The following is a 15,297-nucleotide window of genomic DNA, read 5'->3' as shown; positions in this document are numbered from 1 at the left end:
AGTCCACCCCGCCCTACACCCCCGGACTATCCACCCCAACCCCCACCATCGGACTTGCCACCCCTCTCCCCACACCCCGGCTATCCACCCTTCCCCACTCCCCAGGGCTTCCCACCCCTTCCCCAACCCCCGGATTTTCCACTCCCCCCACCTCCAGGCCTTCCCCCCCTCCACCTCCCTCCTCCTCCCATGTTCCAGCCGCCTATGTTCTTGAACAGCTGGGCGTCGCTGCAGTCCATCTTTGTGAGGAGACAGAATTAAAACGGTTCAGCCACACATTCACACGCAATAATTGCAGTGGAATGTTGTACCAAAAAGACGTCATATGTGATAGAAGCATAAAAAAAATAACAGGCGTTATTCTGGGATGAAAAAATCATCCAAAGTTACACCAAATAGCTGTGCACGGGTTACAGGGGAGCACTGCCTCTCAGGAGAAGCTGCCTCCAGCCGACCATCGGGCCCACAGACCCGAGCAGCCCCCTGAGGGATGGTATCAGAGCGTGATTGAATAATGAATTTGGCTCAATCCTGTATAAATGTAGATAGGCACAAGAAGGTGAACACACACACACACACACACACACAGCTCCGATAGCTCAGTGAACTAAGGCTCTGCCGTGTCAGGCTGTGGCCCGACAGACTGAGGTTCGATCACCGCTCAGGCAGAGATATTTCCGCGATCAAGGAGTGGTTACTCTCCCCCCTTGACCAAGGACTGGCGATGGCGAGTCCAGCTCATGGCCAGGTCATGGTGAGTTACACACACACATTATTGTGCGCTGCAGCGTTGATCTCCCTTTTCTTTACGGTCACGGGCACGGATCAAGGGCTGCAAAAGTACAACAAAAATATCGAAATAGATGAACCGCCCGCGAGATGTTGCTCGGGTAAAGAAAGAGAGAGAGAGTAAACCAGCACGTATATAATCACATGTTTTAGTACTCCCTTGGTTCTGAGTGAAGTGTGTCTGATACTCCACCTGTAATGTTTATCAATATATATCTTGGTCTGTGTGATCCCTGTGCAATGTTTATCAGTATATATCTTGGTCTGTGTGATCCCTGTGCAATGTTTATCAGTATATATCTTGGTCTGTGTGATCCCTCTGTAATATTTATCAATGTATATATCTTGGTCTGTGTGATCCCTCTGCAATGTTTATCAATGTATATATCTTGGTCTGTGTGATCCCTCTGCAATGTTTATCAATGTATATATCTTGGTCTGTGTGATCCCTCTGCAATGTTTATCAATGTATATATCTTGGTCTGTGTGATCCCTCTGCAATGTTTATCAATGTATATATCTTGGTCTGTGTGATCCCTCTGCAATGTTTATCAATGTATATATCTTGGTCTGTGTGATCCCTCTGCAATGTTTATCAATGTATATATCTTGGTCTGTGTGATCCCTCTGCAATGTTTATCAATATATATCTTGGTCTGTGTGCTCCCTCTGCAATGGTGGTGTCGCTGCGGCGGCGTGAATGGCCAGGGCAGCGCCTGGAAGTGTCCTGACGCAATAAAGTGTTGAAGTTTTGCTGCTGTTTCGCGCCTCCTGTCCCTCTCGCTTACGGACTTGTTGACATCCAGGTGTTACCCTTCTTATGTGCACCTCCTTCTCCTCCGTCTCCTGCTCCTCCTTCTCCTCTTCTGCCTCCTACTCCTTTTCATCTCCATCCTTCTCCTCCTCCTCTTCTTCTTTTCCTCCACCTCTCTTTCCTTTCCCTCTTCCTCTTACACTTTCTGTTACCCATACTTTTCCTTTCAGTCAAGTATCTGTTCTTATCTTTTAATTTCCTGCCTGTAGCGCCGGTGGGCTGTCTTGAGGGGTCTCTTGTACACCCCAGCCAGTTAGTGGTGCAGGCGAATTTTATTTATAGTGGCTGCCGTGATGCATGACTCTTGCCTGGCCCATGCTGCCCCACGGTGCTGCTCTTGAACGAAGTCGCTGGAGTTAGGGTAATCTTCCACCACTCGGCGATGGTTGAAAAATCAGCGTGTTTCGGTGGGGCTCGAACCTAGGTCCACGGGCTCACCTCGCCCACACGCTGACCACTCCCCAAATAGGAAGATAAAGGGATATATGATGTAGCAATAGTAGTAGTAGCAGTAGCAGTAGTAGTGATAGCGGTGGTAGTAATAGTAGTAGCAGTGGTAGTGGAAGTATGTACATAGTAGCAGTAGAAGTATGTACACACACTCAAAAAACTATCGTTGCAGTGGGGTCCGACGAATTTAGCATTGAGCAACCCGGTAATCTCGGCAGGGTTGGTAGGAGTGCGATCACCCCCACCACCTCAGCTCTGCTGGGGGGAGCAGGACAGGACCCCGTAAGGGAGGAATAGAGAGGAAGGGAGACACTGAGATACCAGATATCACCATGATATTAACGGAGTGATTTGAGTGCCCCTTGTTTAAGCCTTATATTCGTAAATTGTTAAACAATATTGCTCATACGATATACGTAACAGCGGTGGGTAGAAGTATTGTCCCATGTCAAAGACAAAAACAACCATCAACGCATGTCAGATATAGTTCAGTTCATAATGTGCCATCCTGGAACTAATGCTTCCATTGAACGAGTCTTTCCTTTAACACTTAAAGCGCGGGCTAGATTTTGCCGCGCCTGGCCTGCCACGCGGGCATATTCACTCAAAAACACACCTCACTTCAACCTCAAGTATGTTCTCTCTTACTGAGCTAACGTTGCTGAATGAAGTATCATTGTAAAGTCCTTTTCCTTAGCTGCCCTTTGATGTTAATTTGAACACCATATAAGCATTGGTAGAACGAGTACAGAGTTATGAAGTAGGAACTATGAAAACATATTATTATAGACAGATACCCACCTCTATTGTTCTTATTTTCTATTATTTAGCAATAAAAAGCATCACTTTTTTACAGCTTCTGTGTACCATACCCATATAAAGCTCAAAAACGGCATGTTTACTGTACTTGACGACAAACTAATCAAATCTGGCGGCGCGTTCATTAAAAAAATGTCCACTATTGTGGACACCCGCGCTACGAGCCCACTCTCCGGCTGTCCACTATTGTGGACACCCGCGCTTTAAGGGTTTAATTAATGAACAAGTAAAAAAAAAAAAGTTGTGGGCATCTGAAGAAAACACAACTTCAAATTCTAACACTAAAAGCATTGCTGGCAAGAAAAATAAAGTTTAAACAGAGTTGCATGGACCTCTACAGGTTGTTTCAATCTACTCCTGGGCTACCCTTCTCTCTTGTGCTGCCTCATTGCCTAATAAAAAGTAGGAACTTTGCACGCTTTTTAAGTTGACGAATAAGGAATTTGGTGAGGCCGTTTTGAATTGCCGAAATTAGCTTGCATGCAGGAGTTAATTTGTCTAACATGTTGGTATAATGACGCCGAGAATTAGTAGAGTATTAATCTTATTGGGTGCATTCCATGATTGTTTCGAGACAAGCGAATACCGTAACTCGAGTAGTGCATGCTATACTAGTGAAACCAATGCCAACGTTATTTTACCATTTGGGTGATAAGTCAAGTTTATAATCCACTATAAATCTGTCATAAGGGTTAACTAAATTTTACGTAACCTCCTAGGCTCAGTGGAGCCGTATGTGGCGATCGGGGGCGGATCCAGAAAATCAATTTTGGGGGGGCCCGATGGTAAAATTTCATAAGTTAGCGACAGCCTTAAAATAGTGAAGACCAATGGATAGTGATGGCGGTTCTTTGCTTAAAATCCGCAGCTCCCGAGCAATCAACGTATATGTGACAAATGCATTTTTCTTATATATATATATATATATATATATATATATATATATATAAATATATATATATATATATATATATATATATATATATATATATATATATATATATATATATATATATATATATATATGAAGTGCAATCAATATTTAAGCTGGCATGCAATAACAAGAAACAATTAAAATTGTACATCCGAACAGTGTAAAGGCAGATTTTTTTTTTGTTTTGTTTTGTTTTGTTGGGGATATACCCCAATGGAGGAAGGCGGAGCATGCCGCGCAACCCCCCAGTCGGCTGGTAGAGAGATACCCAATTATTTCAAGGAGGAGGCCCAACAACGGGGCTGAGGGTGTCGGAAAGAGCCCATCTTTCCACCCCCATGGCACGGGATAGGTCTGGAACCCATACGCTCCAGGCACCCCGCCGAAGCGCAAGGCCGAAACTCTACCACGGGACCACGGGAGGCCCCTGTAAAGGCAGATCTGAACAGGTAGAAATCATCACCATACGAGCATTCGAAGAAAAATAAACGTTTATTTCGATATGTAAGCAGCAAGGGTGATCATAATACAGGTCATATATAAATTACAATCCTAACCTTTACAAAAAAGAGTTAATATGTAAACACAGCTGAAGATAATAAGGAATTCTTATAGGGCTTCTTTAACATGGGATTGAGGAAACACATTTGCAAAGACTGGCTGATCTAAAGAAATATATTTACAAATTCCCAAGTATTCAACAAGTGCCTCACTAAGCAAAGAGTAGTCGGCGTTTTTTTTCGCCGAATTTCCCGAACTCTCGACTGAAATGGGGATATCACAGTGGACACAGAGGAGGGCAAGTCCGTTCAGGCGCTCTTGCCCGAAGGTACTCCTCAGATAGGTTTCCAGCCTTTTCAGTGCTGAGAAAGACCTCTCGGCTTCCGCGTTGGAGACTGGAAGCGTCAACAGAGTTTTCAAGAGAATGGCGAGATTGGGGAACATGCTGGTGCTGGCGTGTGCCTGGGCTTCTTTGATAGTTTGGAAGACCGGAACAGATAATGCCCAGCGCTCCGCTTCCGCCTTCACGAGTGTCAGGGATTCGATGTCGAGCTCGAAGAGCTTCACCGCTTGAAGCACAGCCGCAACATTCGTTTCGGGGCCTTTGAGGAGTTGCTTGAGCTGAAGTGCGACAGGCACTGTGTCGTCGCCGAACCGACTTTTCAACTCAGCCAAGATGTGGTCCACGACCGGAATGTATACCGCCCGGCGGTAGTACTCCTCAGCATTCTCGCACGGAACAAAATATGATCGCTGGGTCTGTCGTCCACAGAATCGTGGCACAGGGATGGTGTCATGCGATGACCCCACCTCGACCAAAAGCTCTTCCGCTTTCATAAACACGTCGTGGAAATGATTCTCCGCATCTGCTCTGAACTTGGCAAAAATGGTCTCGATGCCACGGATCGTGGCATAGGCTGACACCAGCCTCAGGTCGCCATCTTTTCTCTGAAGAGATCAGCTCGGCTCGAGAGTATGCGCCAATATACACTCCACTACAACCAGTACAACGAGAAAGCGGGGAACACGTATGGCGATGAGAAGGAGCCCAGCGGTGGCGTCATGTTCTTCCTCTAGAAAAACAGCGATGACAGGCAGAAATTCAACGAAAACCAGCACTACGTCATGCCTCTCAATCCACCTGGTGGGGCACAGGGGAACATGCTTTTCGCGCTTGGCCGAGGTAAGCCTGACAACCTCGTGAAGCGGAGAGAGCGCATATTCGAAGAATGAACAAAGTTGTACACCTCGGTCAGTGTTTGAAGAGCGATCTTCACTTCCTTGACGTCACACGCCTTCGTCAGTACTAGATTCTGCCGGTGGTTAAAGCAGTGGATTGGCTTGGCCAGGGTGTACTTCTTCATGAGTACTGCGGCACACCCTTTGAATTTTCCCATCATGGCACTTGCTCCATTGAAACCAAGTCCCCTGCACTTGGCCATGTCCAATCCGAGGTCTTCAACGGTGCGCAAAAGGAGCCAGGCTAAACCTTTACCGGTGAGGTCTTGGGCGTGCACAAAGGCAAGGAAGTCTTCCCTTATTTCCTCTTCGAAGTGCCGAATGATGATAGTGGCCTGCACTAAAATTCACTTTCTGCTTGCATGTAAGGAATGAGGTCACAATGATTATTTTCCTAGGCCTTTAAATCTTGTTCTATAATATTCAATATACGATTCCGTAACTTAAATACTGAAAAAAAATAAAGAAAATCCTGAGTTCTCCAGAAATGCAACAGAAAGGTACCAGTCTTCGTTTTGACTCTATGGAAGTGGACATTTTAGCAGATAGGGGGGGGGGTCGTCTGACACCCCCGGTCCCCCCCCCCCCCTGGGTACGGCGTACTACGGCCCTGTACAAGTATATAGATTGTTAGATAAGTGCGGGGCCCATAAGAGCGCGGGGCCCTGGGCAGGTGCCCGTAGTAGTAGGGGATGGTGCTAGTGACAGGACCAAAAAAATTCGCAAGCATGATCAAGAATTAGCGCCAGAAATTACGTCGAAAAATTTTATACGTTGAATTTGTCGGCCGGGGCAGCCAGCCGGGCGGCCAGCCAGCCAGCCAGCCGCCGAGGGGACCTCCCCACTACCCAACCGGGTAGTGGTCAAAAGCTACCCAAAGTGACCATCCCCCCCCCCATCCCCCCCCCCCATCCCCCCACCCCCCACCCCAAACCCCCACCACCTTCCGGCGTGCCCACGCCATCGTGTCTCCCCCTACCCCCCCGGAGGCCTGAGCGTCACTCTCCTGCCGGGGATTGGTTAGGGGCGTCCTTTCGCGCCGTGCCGGGGCGTCGCCCTCCTGCCGGGGATCGGTTAGCGCGAGCGGTGACTTGTTCGGGGGATCGGTTAGGGGCGTCCTTTCGCACCGTGCCGGGGCGTCCTTTCGCCCCAGTGCCGGGGGATCGGCTAGGGGCCTCCTTTCGCACCGTACCGGGGCGTCACCCTCCTGCCGGGGGATCGGTTAGGGGCGTCCTTTCGCACCGTGTCGGGGCGTCACCCTCCTGCCGGGGATCGGTTAGCGCGAGCGGTGACTTGTTGGGCGGAGGCCTGTGGCTACCATTCCCCCTCCCTCTCCTTCTTCCCCTCCCGCTATTGATTTTTTTTCCAGTTTGCCAGCATGTGTGTGCGTGTCCCCCTCTATACCCCACCCCTCGCGAGCGGTGACTTGATGGTCAATCTGAGGGTACCATTACCCCTCCCTCTCCCTCTACCCGCTATTGATTTTTTCAGTTTGCCAGCATATGTGTGTGTGTGTGTGTGTGTGTGTGTGTGTGTGTGTGTGTGTGTGTGTGTGTGTGTGTGTGTGTTACTGTTGATTTTCATATTGACTGGAGTTATATCGATTGTCTTTTCAGTGAGGGGGTAGGAACGGGAAAAGTAGATTTTATACATTTTTTATTGAAATATAGTGGAAAAAAAATGGTATGACAAGTTATTATATTACCTTAATCTAGTCTATTTTATTTGTTCTTTCTTAATCCAGGCTAATTTGTTCTTTCTTAATCCAGACTAAATACATGCTAAGCCTAAAAACAAAAACACACAATCGCCATAAAAAAAAGACATATTACAAACTCACACCGTACAGGCTCAAAGAAATACAATGGAAACCCACCCACCCAACCCCCTTTTTTTTTTCCCTCCCCCAAAATAAATCCTAATTGAGAGACATATTACAAACTTATGTCGTACATGCCCAAAGACAGCCCATAAAAAGATGACAACACGAGTACATATACAAATGAAGAAAAAAAAAATACACAACACAAGTACATATATATAAAAAATAATACACACAGAGCGAGTACATATATATATATATATATATATATATATATATATATATATATATATATATATATATATATATATATATATATATATATATATATATATATATATATATATATATAAATGATTGTTCAGCACTAAATATAGGACTCTTATCAAGAACATTTATAATATTATTCACGTCCATGCTATGAGAAAAATTCAAAGAATTGAAAGCTGAAGGAAGGACAGTGCTTGAGAAGCTTTCATTTGTTTCGTCCGCACGAGCCGCATTGGAAGGGCCCGGTTGTGGCGCGAGATTTTCTTCAACGGCCGCAGTTGCTGCACGCCGCGCTGGTGGGTCTTCAAAGACGAGTTTCTTGGTCACAGAGATATTTTTTTTCATTGGTTTTCCCCGACCGTACGCCACTGCTGAGGAGAAGAGACCCGCCTCACGTTTGGCCACCTGAAGTTTTTTTCTCCCAACTTTGTGGAGGCTCTTCTGAGACAGTCTTGGGTCCCGGTGTTCTTGCTGCTTCGGCAAATTATTCTTTGTCATTCTTCGCCGCCGTTCTTGTCCCCGGTCGCGATCTTGTCGTCTCTGGTGCGTCTCCTGCTGCTCGCTACGCCCCTGCTGCTGGAGCTGCCGCAACACTTCCGCCATATGCTGCATTTTTTTTTCCAGTCGTGATTGACGCATTTCATGATCTTTTTGCTGCAGACGACTTCGCCGCCGCTCTCGCGATTCAGCGCCCGACGGAGAGTCAAGACACACCATCACCGAAGCGTGTCTGTTGTTGTTGCCGTGGACTTATGAAAAGATAGAGAAACATTATTAGACAAAAAAATCAATCTCTCTCTCTCTCTCTCTCTCTCTCTCTCTCTCTCTCTCTCTCTCTCTCTCTCTCTCTCTCTCTCTCTCTTGTAGGAATAAAAAATACTTACTATGCGTTACGCTGGCCGGTGGGTCGTTCTTCAGATGAGACACTGGTAATGGAGGTACCACATCCTTCAGAAGTCGCAGAAGCCCCTCCCTCAGCACGCGCCGCCCCATTTTACCGACACCTCCCAACGCGCCGCGGTTGTTGTTGTTGTTGCCCAATGACTCGCCCGTGATGTGTTCACCGGTAGACTTGGGAGTTTCTGGAACATCCCCCACCTCACCACCACCAACATCCGCTGAAATGACAAGAAATATATATATATATTTTTTTAAACACAACGAATAAGAAATACACACACACCCACTCACACACACACACACACAGACACACACACACACACACACACACACACACACACACACACACACACACACACACACACACACACACACACACACACACACACACCAACGCTTGTGCGCGCAGAAAAAAAAAAATACAAGAGGCGGATATCTCACCTCCGTTTCTGGGATGTGATGTGTTATCCACGGCTTCAGCTTGGGATGTGTTATCCATGGCCTCAACTTCTAATGCGGCTTGACCCATTATCTGATCGTCAACATCGTCAGCATGAAGAGTTGCAGCGGCAGCGTGGGGCTGTTGTTGTTGTTGTTGTTGCTGTTGTAAGTTCATGACGGCGAAGACTTCCTCCATGATGCTCCTCTCGCAACGTTAGGGGACTGACTAAGCTACCCGGGGTTATTTGGGGCATATGCGCACACTACCACAAGCCTTTTCTTCTTCCGAGGCTACCCCAGGTTATAGGGGACACGCCCACACATGTATGCAAACACGCGCGCACATGCCCAAAACCACAAGCCATTCTTCTTCCGAACAATAGGAAAGCGTGAACAAACTCACACCCACCCGGTCACGTCGCACGAAAAAAAAAAAAACAGAATCCTGTTCTTAATAACTACATATAATTGCACACACACACGCCATAAATGAATAAGCTACATGCTACTTCTCTACATTTTTTACACACACACACACACACACACACACACACACACACACACACACACACACACACACACACACACATACACACATTATTATCATGTAACATTTAATAAGTTAGCCACATATCTTAGAAATACAATGCTTGTAAGTCAGTCCTTGACTAGATTGACAAAATGTTTTTATACATGGGGGCATTTTAAACATTCTATAAGCATATGTTAACACCTTTCTGTCATTCTTCAAAAAAATTCCTAAATCATAATTATCTTTCAAAAACTGACTAGTCCTCTCTAAGCCTATTTTATTACATAAGTATACGAATTGAATGCAATACACGCCACACACCAGAGTTTTGTCCGACTGTAATCTTGCGGCAAGTTTAAAAACAGGATAATCTTTATGCTTATTTAAGAAACTTCGAAAGTACTTAGAATATAATGATGGGGTCAGGGCGTATGTGTCGAAGAAATATATACACTTATCACTAACATAGAACACCACCCAGTGACCCATTTTCGAAGCTTGCGATGCGCCTAACACATTAGCAATAAAGACAATGGGCTTGTCTGACTCACTCCTTAGATTTAATTTCGCTACATCGTCAGCGGGAAGACAGCCTAAGAAATATATATTATTGTGATAAAGTCTTCCTTGTAGAGCTTTCATAATTTGTTGATTATTCATTATGCTCTAGTGTCGCAAGACACGTGCCTCTCCGAGTTGATTGACAACACTCCCTTTGTATTCCCAAAACAGATAATTACTAAATTTTCATCCAAGCCTTTTTTAAGCTGAAGACTTATGCTTAAGTTTCCACTGTGTTCAAGAGGCACTGTGCCTCGTATGTCTTCCGGTAACAAACTAAAAACAAACACTGTCCTTCCTTTCCTAAAGCTATCGTAATCAAGCAAAGTGTCATTTTCTACTCCTAAACTATCTAAAATATCATAATAGACTCGCGTACACTCGTGGGGAAAAGAAACCGTATTTTTATACATATTCATACCATTGACAGAGACTGTTAGTTCAGACAAATCAGCATTCTTGAAATACAAGCCATTTTTATTATATACACCCGAAAAGGCCCTCATGTCAGCCATAACGATATATAAACGCTCTGGAATGACATTTCCCCACGGTTGGTCACAGACAATACTTGTCTGCTGTTTGCCGAGAACCAGAGATTTATATAATGTCTTGTTAAATATTGTACGCGTTATTTTTCCTGTCTCTAATTCTTTATTTAATGCAAGCAATGCTGACGGATAGGGTTGGAGTCTGGTGACCCAAAGTTTAGCAAAATTAATATGGGCACGCACAGCACTCCCATCGCCGTCAGTGTTCAAATACCAAGCTTCGTTAGCTAACTCAAGCCTTATTCTCAATGGGATGTCGTCGCATAAATACTGATCACAAGAAGTAATGTCCGACATTAATGGGAAGGTGAGATGAAGACCGTGATCTTTGATATCTTTTAAATGTCTCTTGTATTTGCTCCCAAGGCTAGTGAAGTATGCGGCGTCATAGGTTTCAGCTACGCCTGCTCCACCCGACCTGTTATCTTTGAGGAGGTTTCCTATTTCTCCGAATGATTTGAGTTTTAACGTGGAGAAGGTGGTGAGCATTTTTAGGAATGACCAGTAATTAAAGTATGGGTTACTTTCAACCATTTGATCGCCTACATACACCTGAATTGATTTGAACATGGTATTAGCAGTGCCATTGCAGAATTCGACATTGACATCCTCCTCGACTTTTGTTTGTCCATCAGCTTGAGTGACACTTAATTTCAACTCAAGAATTAATTTAGCAAGATCGATAAATGCCCCCTTCACCCCCGGCACGCGGAACTCTAGGTACTTATCTTTTAACCGGGCGTGGCTGGACAAATTTACAGGTAAAATGTCGACAAGAGTTTTAGACGCAATAGAGCTCTCAACCTGGCGTTGTCTGTTGATTCTAGGGAATTCGTCATCCACACTGAGCGCATAATCAGAAATCGGAACGGAGGGAGCGGCGGAGGCCATGCTGTTGTCGCTTTCGTCGCCCGCTATATGTATACTAATGGAGACACTGGTCGCGGGAGCGGGCGACGTGTTAACTTGATAAGAGACCACTCGCTAAAAAAAATGGCAAGCCCACGCGCGCGCGCAGGTCAGAATGTTCCCACCCCCCTTTTTTTTTTTTCATGAGTGTCCACCGCACCTCCACATTACTAAATTATATCAAACACATCGCTGTTCTTTCTCTTGCAACCACTTTTCCTTTTATTATTTTTTTTCTTCTTCTTGTTTCGCGAAGTAACTCTTCTTTTTTTTCCTCCTTTAATAATTCTAGCACCTACGTCACTTAAGGCTTCAATACCTCTTTTATTTACAGCGCCTCTCACACTTCTTTGTCCACTGCTCACATCCTGGATAACATCTTGAGTAAACTTAAGCGCTGAGGGCTTAACGGTTCTGAATAGTAAGGGCATTACACTCTTGGCTAGGTTTGCGAGCGTACTAAAAATACCGCCACCTCTTTGATGTAGTCTTGCAGGATGGGCGAAATGCACAGTTCGAATATTGCCAAAACCACCCCCCACCTGATGTGGAAAGCTACTCAAAAGACTTGAAAATTCACCCTCCGTAGGCGGAAGAAACACTGTTCGCGACGATGACTGCATGACCACTAGTTAAAAAAATATATAAAACGTCATTTTTATAGCTACACAGTGGTTTCTGTCTGTCGCCCATCCCCGGCAGTTGAGGCTTTCGCGGGGAAATTCTTCGTCCCCTCTTCCTGCCCCAAGAGCATTACCTTAACGTTATTCAAATCTAGTTGGTGGGCAAAAGATCTTAGCTCCTTCAAGTAGGCCACGTTCCATTCATGATCCATCTTTCCCCTTCGTCCTACGCCGGTAGGAAAAATGACTTTTCGAATGTTTTTTTCTGCTTTACATAATCACCTAGCTCATTGAGGCAACATTTAAAATTATCGCGTCTGCTTTGCTTGGTGTCCGACATTAAACCGTTCACATAATGCATATCTCTGCTGGTTTCAATAAAATATCTTGACACGTCATTATATTCTACAGATTCACCCTGACAAAATTGAGTCACCATACCCACCACAATGGGAAAATTTGATTCCGTGGGTGGTTCCTTCACTACCAGCGACCCCACATTCGGTCTGTCACTCCAAACGACTCTGTTCAAATTATAAAGTTGTTTCCGATTTTCAAAGAGATTAGCATAGCCATACACTTCAGCCAAGTCCTTGGCTATACCGCTAAGTTTAAAACTGCTGGCGTTGATGGTGGCTACTAAACACACACTGTCGTCAATGAACTGGCGATCGGTCATTCGCCCCTTCACAGGAATGATGGGATAGTCTGACATGTTTATAGAAAAAATATATATTAATTCTCGCTCTTACTCACGCTTAGTGTCTCCCTGTCCCGCGAGGTCACACAAGTGTCTATATCCCACCCCAAAACAAAATCCTTTTTATACGCGATAATTCTCCTACGTCATACCCGGCATCCGCGCGGGGGCGGAGAAAGAAGGCGTGGGGCGTGGCTTTGCCCGAATTGGGGCACTTCTCCTTCCTCCCCCACCTCCTCCTCCTCCTCCTCCTCCAAACAGTTGCTTCCTTGCCTTATTATTGCGTATAAATGAGGGATCTAAGTTTGTGTTGTGGAAAAGCATTTTAATAAATGGTATATCATCAGCTTTGAAACCTAATTTGCTGTTGACGTCACTTAAGGTTTGCAATATATCAATGACGTTAAAATTATTAATGGGGCTCAAAAGATTTCCGTTTGTATCCCATGTAATTCCTGGAGTATGTTTCATGAGAGCTAAGAAAGCTTTGGCATAATCCCTTTGAGTTGCTTTCATTCTAACATCAATCCTGTTATCTATGGCAGGTTTCGAATCGATAGTATTTGTGGGGAACGTCGTGCGAGGACCTATGGCCGCTATAGATGGCGGGTGGTTGTTTTGGGTTAATACATCTTGCAGCGCGCGTCTCTTTATATTTTTTAATGCAGTTGACGCCTTGACCGTCGAACCCGACAACGGTTTCCGCACTCTCTTTTCTTTTTGTTCCTCGTCCGTCTTTCTGTTTCGTTTTATGTTACGGCTCCCCGTAGAAGACTTGAGTAAAAATTGTTCTGCTGTTGATTTCGGGATGAGACAATATTCCTTCATTTTGTTAAAAGACCAGTTATGACACTAGCTGCCAGAGGTAACAGCACAGAGAGTATAGCACCGCCCCGCTGTGTTCGCAGTAGTTTTTTTTTTTTTTTAGTGTACTTACCCCCTTGTTGGCGAGTTTCCTTATTTGTTTTTTATATTTGTTCAGGGATTTCACAATCTTTGTATTTCGCGTAAGATTAGTTTTTAGGAAATTTAGAAACACTTCTGACAAGCAATCTATATGTTTCTTGTTCAACACTGCAATTACTTTTTTCCGCTTGTCGGGGGAGAGTTTAGCCAACAACAAAACAAGATCCTTGTGAACAAAGGCGAGGGGAGGTGCTTTTTTTTTTCTTCTTGTTGGTGAATTCGAGGTCATTAGGAAATATCTTGAGCGTCTATCCAACAGTCTTGACTCGGATCATAACCCAACCAAGATACAAAAAATTGTTTGCGACCGTTCACCACTCTCGATTTTTTTATGCTGACGGGGAAAACGTCCGGTAGCTGAACTTTGATAAGCTCCTCTTTGTAAAACAAGCCTTGGATGGGTTGATTGGATAAATCTTGCAAGGTATAACCCAATGGGGATTGTCGATAATCTACGCTTGCAATTTTAAATATTTCTTCTGTGTTTTGGATATGAAAGCCTCGGTTAAATTTAGAAGCTTTATCCGCGCCCACGAGTCGAACGTAGTCCCCGATGTTCAGCACACGACTGGCTTTACCTTGACGCTTTTCTCTGTTTTTATAATTTGCATTTTCTTAAACTGACGAATGATTCCTCGCGGGTCCTTCATGGCATGTACTTCGGCTGGGGTTTTTCCTAGACGTGCGTGAGGCGTGTGGTTATAGCTCTCGAGTACCTTCTGCAAGATGGAAATATACTCGAGTTTATTGTGAGCTGTCATATACCTATATATTCGACCTTTCAGAGTTCTGATAAATCGCTCAGCAAGGCTGCTTTTTATCTCTTGGGAGTAAACGCTGTACATTTTTATGTCTTTACTTTGCAAATAGGTTTGAAGTGGACGATTATAGAACTCTTTGCCTCGGTCAACACAGAGCCTAGGGACCCCACTGAAAGCAGCGTCTTCCTCTAGCAATGTCTTCATTGCCATTACCATCGATTTTGCATCTTTACGTCTAAGAGGCAGGGCTTTGGCGTACCTTGAAAATGCATCAACGCAGACTAAGATGTAATTATGACCTCCATTAAAGCGGGACAATTCTTTCATGTCCGCGAGATCTGCTGCTATGATAACTCGCGGTTTGGGACTGAGAATAGCGCGTCGCTTAAACTTATGGGGTTGTATCTTATGTAATGTGTGTGTTCTGCAACCTTTCATAAACTGTTCAACATCGCGCATAGAAACGTCGGGTTCAATGGCTCTCGCTGCTAAAAATAAAGGCCTCACTCCACTTAAGCCTCCAGGTACTTGAGGGTCTTCATAAAGTGACTTTAAAAGACGTGTCTTGGATGGGGCTAGCATATCGCTCACTCTCTCCACGAGTACACAACCTCACAGGAGCCGTCGTTCGCTATATTTGATCTCAGTGATGGGACCTCGGGGGTAGTTATGCAGACGTCAGCCAGCAGATAGCCGTAAGGTTTTCCCGCAACAG

The 15,297-nt window shown here is 44.9% G+C and overlaps 1 protein-coding gene across 2 annotated transcripts in view; it reads left to right on the top strand.

Annotated features, from left to right (window-relative positions):
• The window catches only part of LOC126997855 (uncharacterized), a 37,724-nt gene extending 36,748 nt beyond the window's left edge, over positions 1-976 (top strand). For both annotated transcript variants that reach the window (XM_050859065.1, XM_050859066.1), the window contains exon 2: positions 1-976. This exon is cut by the window's left edge and continues 1,224 nt beyond it. In XM_050859065.1, the coding sequence (XP_050715022.1) occupies positions 1-261 (261 nt within the window). In that variant the 3' untranslated portion in view covers positions 262-976.
• Positions 977-15,297: the final 14,321 nt, after the last annotated feature.

Source organism: Eriocheir sinensis, chromosome 13, assembly GCF_024679095.1.
Source record: "Eriocheir sinensis breed Jianghai 21 chromosome 13, ASM2467909v1, whole genome shotgun sequence".
NCBI lineage: Eukaryota > Metazoa > Arthropoda > Malacostraca > Decapoda > Varunidae > Eriocheir > Eriocheir sinensis.
Note: the sequence above shows the minus strand (reverse complement) of the source record. Positions and strands in the feature narration are given on the sequence as shown.